Raw genomic sequence first — 8370 nt, 5'->3', positions numbered from 1 at the left:
CCACCGCGAGCGATCATGGGAGCTGTAGTTTTGTAGTCGTCATTAGTTCTTCTTCTTCTTTTGGAGTTTTATGGCGTTTGGCAAACAAACGATAGGTGCATTCCCGCCACCTACTGGGCTGGAGTCTGGACCATCGATGGAATAGGAATGACTAAATCAATAATTAAAAAAACAGATCTACCGGTACTTTTTTTAAAGTATGTCATTAAAGCATTATATGTTTTATAATGAATCAAGCCATTATTCAACAGAGTTTTAAGTGTAATATTTTCTATCCTCTTTTCTTCCATAAGAATTGCCCTTTCATTATCATAAGCAGAACAATGTAATAGTACATGCTCTACTGTTTCTGCTCATCCACACAATGCGAAGTCAATGCGAAGACCAATGCCAACACCAATGCGAAGTCTGGTAATGATTGTATCTTCTCTTCTACTACCAAAATTAACTCTTTCAACCCCAACTTGATTTTGAATATGATAAAGATGTCTTCCTCTCTCCTCCGTATTACAAAGTTCTTGCCATTTCATTTTTATTGCTGCTCTAATTTTAGCCTTAACTTCTTTGCTTAGTGGAATATTAATTTCTATATGTGATCATTTCAGCGCTTGTTTGGCTAAATCATCCACTCCCGCATGTGCTGGAACCCACAGGAAACATATCTTAATTCCTATCTTGCCGTGATTAGTTTCCTCGACCTTCACGTTTTCACTTTTATATTAACGCCACATCAATCTTAAAACATAAAAGTGATGATATTATATTAAAAAGACGAAAAAGAGTGTGGAGGGACTGCTGAAGCACGTTTTTCTTTCACACTTTATGTCACATGCGGAAGTGGGGGGCATAATAAAATAAGTCACACTTAAAAGTCTGGCGCGAAGCATAAAAATCTAAATGTTGTATAGTATAATTACAATGTTCTGTCATAAACGCAGAAACCAAGGGCTTCATTTTACGGATTAGTCAGCGTCAGAGCTTGAGGCTACACATTTTAGCTTACACATGATTACTTTTAAATAAATAAATAACTGAAATATAGACTTAACCAACTATGTGTGCGTGTGCCCTTATGAAAATAACCGTGGTTTTGTTATAGTAAAAGTGTTGTAACCATGTTTTATTTGGCATATTGATTACCATGTGTAAAAGCACATTTTTACTACAAATACCATGGTTAAACTGTGGTTAGTGATTCAAAACCATGGTTAATTTGTGGTTACCATGGTTTAATAACGTTTTTTTTTTTTTTTTAGTAAAGCCATGGTTAATTTTCGTAAGGGAGTGTGTGTGTGTGTGTGTGTGTGTGTGCTTGGTATTCCCTACGTTATGGGGACCAAATGTCCTCACAAGGATAGTACCAGTAAATTTTGACCTTGTATGGACATTTTTGGTCCCCGTGAGGAAACAAGCTTATAAATCATACACAATGATCTTTTTTGTAATCTTTTTTCAAATCTACAAATGCAGAGTGTTTTGTGTGAGGTTTAGGTGTAGGGTTTGGGTAAGTGGATAGATAATACAGTTTGGACAGTAGAAAAACTATTACGCCAATGAAATGTCCCCATAAAACATAAAAACTAGTGTGTGTATTAGGGTGGCCCTTATTTTTTAAAGACTTAAATAGTAACATTTCTAAACATTGGTTTAATACTTTTTTTTTTTTTTTTACAAATATACATAAGTTGTCTCCTAATAAGTTTCACACAGTTTTCAGCTCAGACTGTATGTCCTCGCTACAGAATGGGCCTTAAGGGACAGCTGTCACCATATAATCTCACTCACATTATACTTTCAGGGTTTGCAGTAACAAAAATAGCATCGGGGAAAAAAAGGTTGTTTAACATCCACTGGCAAACCAACTCCTTATTCTAAATTTGCTACTATTAATTTTCCTTGTTCAACTCTTTATTCCATTATTTAACTCCTTATTGTAAATGATCTATTACAATGATGCTTAAATCTGTTGCTATTTGTAAATGTTCCCCCATCTAGACCATACCAAAGGGGTTATAATACTATTTAATAATACTACTTTAAAACTAAATTTTCCCTAAGAACAAGTTGAAATTGAAGAGAGTAATAGGTCTCCACCATCATTTATTTCACTGTTAATATTACAGAGCCATTGTTTTTGATTCAGAACTCCAGGTATGTAAAGCTTGACGCATCGCACCGGTCACGGTGCTACTGTGTTGGAGCGCGGAGCGAGGAACGAGGAGACCAGGAGTACATCAACACAGCAGATTTTAATTATAACCAGGAAAACACACGTAGCAGATGAGGTAGACATAAACAGGCATTCACAATACCGGACGAGGAAGAATGGAAACACACACGGCTTAAATAATAAGGGCGCCCTGGAGGTTGGTGCAGGACTGGGAATACCTCCAGGGTGGATCAGGCAGTCCTCGGCACAGGGACCTCGGGGAGCCACGGCGGAACAGGGACCTCGGGGAGCCACGGCGGAACAGGGATGGCCTCCGTAGCCTTGGCCTCGCCACTCGGCCCGGCCACTACGGACAGACCCATACTACCCCCCCAAAAAAAATCCTTGGGGAGAATATCGTCTTTAGAGGCCCTCCGTAGGCCTAACTCGGGAACAAGCCCTGGGCTTGACTTGGGGACTGGAGCCCTCCTTGGGCTCGACATGGGAACTGGAGCCCTTTCTGTGCTACACTCGGGGACTAGAGCCTTCTCTGGGCTACACTTGGGGACTGGAGCCTTCTTTGGGCTAAATTCGGGAACTGGAGCCCTCACCGGGCTAAACTCGGGGACTGGAGCCCTCTCTGGGCTAAACTCGGGGACTGGAGCCCTCTCTGGGCTGGATTCGGGGGCTGGAGCCGACACTGGAGCGAACTCTGGGGCTGGGCACACTCGGGCGAGGAAGAGGGCCCCGAGCCATCCATTTCTCCTCTTCCTCCATTTCTCCTCTTCCTCCATTTCTGATTACGGGTGAATAGGGCGGAACTGAGGAACGGCCGGCGGGCTTGACATCGGAACGGCCGGCGGGCTGGTTCTGGAATGGGGCTGGACGCTCTCCAGACACCTGAGGATCCCTTCCCTCCAGCTCAGTCCTGTGGTGTCTGGGAGGTCCACGGGGCGATAGCAATTGGCCCCGATCCTGAACAGAGAGTTGAGCGTGGCGTCATCTAAAGCCATCGCAGCGGCGAGCCCGCAGAACTCCCAGGCATACTCGACGAAGGGGAGATTCTTACGGGCTATGGCGATGAATCGAGCGGCGATTTCCATGATGCAGGGAGAAACAAACGGGAAAACAAAAACACTTTATAAAACGGGGGGAAAAAACACGGGGAGAAGAGGCGCCGCTCACTGTTTTGGTCCGGTATTCTGTCACGTTGCTACTGTGTTGGAGCGTGGAGCGAGGAGCGAGGAGACCAGAAGTACATCAACACAGCAGATTTTAATTATAACCAGGAAAACACACGTAGCAGATTAGATAGACATAAACAGACATTCACAATACCAGACGAGGAAGAATGGAAACACACACGGCTTAAATAATAAGGGAGCTAATGGGACACACCTGGGAACAATAGAACTAAAGGGGGAACACCTGGAAGCACAATCAGGACAGGAACAGGAAGACCAAATAAGGACATGAACATAAGCTGGAGCACGTGGGGGAAGAAAACACACACAGACACGAAACAGAGTCTGACAGCACCCACAAGAATAAAGAGTCTGAATACTTACATCAGAGTGATATTACAATTTTTCATTTTTAATAAATTTATCATCATACAGTTTACATAGAGATGCAAGTGACCTGTTGTAAAGGTAACCAGCTATATATACAGTACGATACAAAGATTGTGATTTGCACACATAGTAATTGGTCTACAATTACTATAATTTTTTTATACACTGAAGTAGAAAATAATCTCACATGAGAGTTAATGCATGATTTTCTTTCTAATTTAATAATAATTTACACATTTAGCAGACGCTTTTATCCAAAGCAAGTGTGATGTGTGTTCCCTGGGAATTGAACCCTCGACCTTTTGTGCTGCCAACACAATGCTCTACCACTGAGCCACAGGAACATCTTTCTTCTTTCTTTTCATGACAGTTCCACTAATGCATTCAAAACAATTTTAAAGACATGGTTTTAATGCAAAACCAATACATTTCAAACATCCAGAAATTAAAAATTACATATTATTAATTTTTATATTTGCTTTTATAATTTTATTATTACAATTATTCAATTGAAAATAATTAGCATAAGATAACAAATAAGAGAGACATATGTAAGAGAGCATCATTCAAAAGTAACATACGTTACTGTAAACTTTCTTTGGATAAGGCACAGAATTCTGTCATATGTTCTAAATTAAATGGTAAAGAAAAGAGAAAACATACAAATCTAAGTCTTTCTGCCCCTTACTGAAGACATGCAAATGAAAAATGTCTAAAATGACACCAAAAAGGGCTGTAAAACAATGCTACATGGAAAAAAAAATGGTATTCAAATATCAGTCGTATCAGTCGTAACTGTGAAATCACCAGTCTGGAGCAATGTAGTTTAAGCACTTTAGCGCAACCTCAAAGCCTAGAAAACAAGCCTGCAAGCAGGACAAACAGAGAGAGTAACACTATTAAGAGAAGAAAATTTCAAAACATATTAACACTCATTTTAGCATTCAGAATACGTTGAATATCAAATGTAGAATGGAAAATGTATCATTGGCCTATTACAAAATGCACAGTTGTGAGAAAATGTTTGTAAACAATTTAGAATTGTCAGTATTTCACCTGTAGGTGACGGAATAAGAATAAGTTGAAACAGAACAGGGTACCTTGTTTTTCCTACCCTGGTTATCGTATAACAAGTTCTCTAACTAGCAGTTTATGGGGCCCATCAGACCTACACTGGAGCCTCTACGCACTGTTAGTTTTTGCGTCTGTTGTTCTACAGTGGTGTGTCTGCATCGTTCTGCAAGTACACAGCCAAAATATGGTTTGCCAGTGTTGACTAAAGGTTTGCAAAATGTGTTTGAATTGGATTACAAATCTTACAAATGTTCTATGAGTGTATCTAAATGTAAATGTGTTTTTATATGCTGCTCTGTAGAGCTAAGATCTGCAAAAGGCCAGTCAAGAGACTGGCAGGGGCCTCAAAGCAGCATGATTTACCTTAACTGCAGGAAGTTTGAGAATTAATCAGAATATTATATTAATAAAAGTCTGTTTTATGTTGCTACATGTCCATATGTTTGTGCTCAAAGAGACTTGGTGACCAGATGATCAGATCTAACTCATGGAGCCTTTAATTCTACTAATTAAGCTTGGGCTGTCAAGCGATTATTTTTTTTAATCTAATTAATTACATGATGTGCCGATTATTTTAATGATTCTAATTTATCATTCATCCGTTTTGGCTAAGCAATTACCCCCCAAAAGATTAAAGTCATTATTGTGTTAAATGAGAAAAGCATTGAATAGACATTACAAAAAGTAGCTTTAATGATAGACTTTTATGATAGTGTGGGCAAACCTATGGTAAAAGAGCAGATGTACAATTAATTTATCAATTGAAAAGAAAGTAACAAATCAACATAAAAAAAATATTTAAAGAAATATGTAGCTATTATGACTTGATATAACCACTCAATAGCTGAAAAGGCAAATGGAGCTCTAGAGTAGTCTATTGTCAGTTCATAAGAATTTATGAGTCAAATAAAGGTGACTTGACTTGACTATTGTAAATACAGTAACTGTCCCACATGAAAGACACTGGGGCATAAACTGAAATGAGCTCCATGATTCCTAATCTTTTCAACAACAAAAAAAACCTGAAAGCGACAAACTCTTAATTATGACATTAGAAGTGGGAGGTAGGACATTTCTGAAAGCACGTGAAGGCAGAATATATAAATACTTTTATATGGCATATTTATATGGCAGATTTTGTTACTGTTTTTATCAACCGCTGTGACCAACTGAGATATATTTAGTCAAAAATCCATAAAATCCTAAACGGCTCACCAAACCATTTTATACAACTTTACTAGAACTCTGTAATAAACGTTTTCATGACAATAGGCAAATGAAGTGCTGATACTGAAAAATGTATTGGTAGCATGAGTATGTTTTCTCACCGCATTAGCAGGAAATGCTCGTAACATGACTGCGCTCAAGCCTTTGTAGAGAGCATGGGCTCCTTCCTCCCGTAACAGTGTTTTTAACACATCTCTCAAACCCCGGTAACGCCCGTCTGTGGCTGCAGGACAGAGCACAGAGCATTGTCTGCATTTTCTGATCACACACTACTACAACTGCTACATGCTTTTGGTATTAAGTGCAACCCACTAAAATTGGCACGCTTGGTAATTGTGAACATAACATACTGTGAAAAAATGTTACAACCTTTAATTGAAGTAATAAAAATTAAAAATGTGATAAATAAATATTAAATAGAAATATATTTTCTTCAAAAAGTGTGTCACAATTATTGGCACCTCTAAAAATTCTTATGAATAAAATCTAACTGAAGTAAATTCCTCTTCATATAGTACCTTTTAAAGTTTACTTGAGTCAGTAAATCACTTAAGTGGCACTGGGTTTTACATATGATGTGAGATAAAGGGCAAATTCCTATTCTCATAAAGACCCCAGAATACAGCAATGAGTGACAGAAGATGCTGAGTCACACAAATAAGGAAATGGCTATTCTGTAAGACAACGGTTGAAATGCTCATTTAAAAGTGATTGATCCATGAAAAAATTCTCCATCACTTCAATCAGACACCACCTACATAACCATAAACTTGTTTGAGAGGGTTGCATAATTAGGCCTTTGATGTCATCACACAACAAAAGCACTAGCAGTTTGCCAAACATTACTGGGACTTTCACTGGAACCATTGCTATTTATTGCGTGACCAAAACACAGCTTTTTTATTTTTTTAGAAAAAATTACAGATAGAAGAAGTAGAAGAAACATATGTGGGTTTTGGTGGCCAATAATTGTGGCACACATATATTTAAAGAATATGTATTTTGAATTTTCTTCCCCCTTCAATTATTTTATTTCAATTTTTAAAAAAAGTGTATTTTGAATGAAAAACCAATAAGATAAACAGCAAAGACATTTTTCCAAAGACGATTTGTTCACATTTACCAAGAGTGCATATATTAGTAAAGGACACGGAAAGACGCATTATCCATTATTAAGCAAATACATGAAAATCAATGTTCAAAACCACATTCTTGCAAATTCTGTAAAGCTAATGTCTTATTCTTGTGTTTATGCCATGCCCGTAAATACAGAAAAGAAGGTAGATCTACTATACAGTGTGTTAGGCAGATATGATACTTACTCATATTTCTTTTTTGATATACAATAACACTTTTTTGGTAACACAATACTTAGATAAGAATTGCCCAGCTACCCACACACACGATCTAGCATACTTTACTGAGACTATACAGCAGTGTGATCACCTGAATTGGCTCATTAAAATGCCCTTGGCTACCCTACTCTCCATCATCTGATAAAATACTGCTGCTATAATCTCTAGAAAGTGTATGCAGATGACTCATTTAAATGAAAATCTGCCTACATTTAAATGTTTGTAAATTAGTAAACTAGTTTGCTGATGGTTAGTTAATACAGGGTATATACAGGAATCATGGAGTTAAATGTAATACCTTTTAAGAATCATAAACACAGCTCAAATGCTTCCTACTAGTGTGGCCCAAAACATTTAGCACAGTTTTATTAAAGGTAGAATGCAAAATGTTTCAGTACAAGCATTTCAACCAAATGTAATTTATGCAATATTTTAAACCTTTAACCCACTGGGGAAAATCATCCCATGGCAACGGTTTAAAAGCAGCCCAATTTCGTGGAAAAAAAACAACAACAACAACCCTGCATCCAACACGAGCTGCAGAAGTCAGATTTGCCTGATCACGGGTCAAAAGTAAGGAGAGATAACTGACAAGATGTTGGAGGATTTGCTCCTCAACAGATCCCGAGCTCATTGACAAATATCTTTTATCGTAAGATGTGCTCCCTTTACACAGTGCGCATGAAGTGAAAGTGAACTGCGACTGCGAGCGCTCATTCAAAAGGGGTTTAAATACGCCGCATATTGATAGTGGCGCCCTGATGCGCGAAAATAATATACATTAGAATGTTTGCGGGAGCGCACACAAAAATCGCAGGAGCGGATGGGAGCATGCGATAATGGTCAGAAATTCAGCGAGAGCGAGATCAACAAGCCCCGCGCCATCACGCTGCAGTCAGCCAGTGAGCGCCGTAACAGATGACGTCAAATCTTGCGGAATTCCAAACAACACAGAACCCCACTATTCGGACAAATATACATAATGAAAAGA

At 38.5% G+C, this 8370-nt stretch overlaps 1 protein-coding gene across 1 annotated transcript in view; it reads right to left on the bottom strand.

The window, feature by feature from the left end:
* Positions 1 to 4478: 4478 nt before the first annotated feature.
* LOC107736969 (mitochondrial carnitine/acylcarnitine carrier protein) overlaps positions 4479 to 8370 on the bottom strand; it is a 10702-nt gene continuing 6810 nt past the window's right edge. The window contains exons 8-9 of the mRNA XM_016548359.1: positions 6126 to 6247; positions 4479 to 4589 (exon numbers count right to left, since the gene is read on the bottom strand). Coding sequence (XP_016403845.1) covers positions 4527 to 4589; positions 6126 to 6247 — 185 coding nt within the window. The 3' untranslated portion in view covers positions 4479 to 4526. The remainder of the gene's footprint in view (positions 4590 to 6125; positions 6248 to 8370) is intronic.

Source organism: Sinocyclocheilus rhinocerous, unplaced genomic scaffold (genome assembly GCF_001515625.1).
Source record: "Sinocyclocheilus rhinocerous isolate Xijiao unplaced genomic scaffold, SAMN03320098_v1.1 scaffold554, whole genome shotgun sequence".
Taxonomy (NCBI): Eukaryota; Metazoa; Chordata; class Actinopteri; order Cypriniformes; family Cyprinidae; genus Sinocyclocheilus; species Sinocyclocheilus rhinocerous.
Note: the sequence above shows the minus strand (reverse complement) of the source record. Positions and strands in the feature narration are given on the sequence as shown.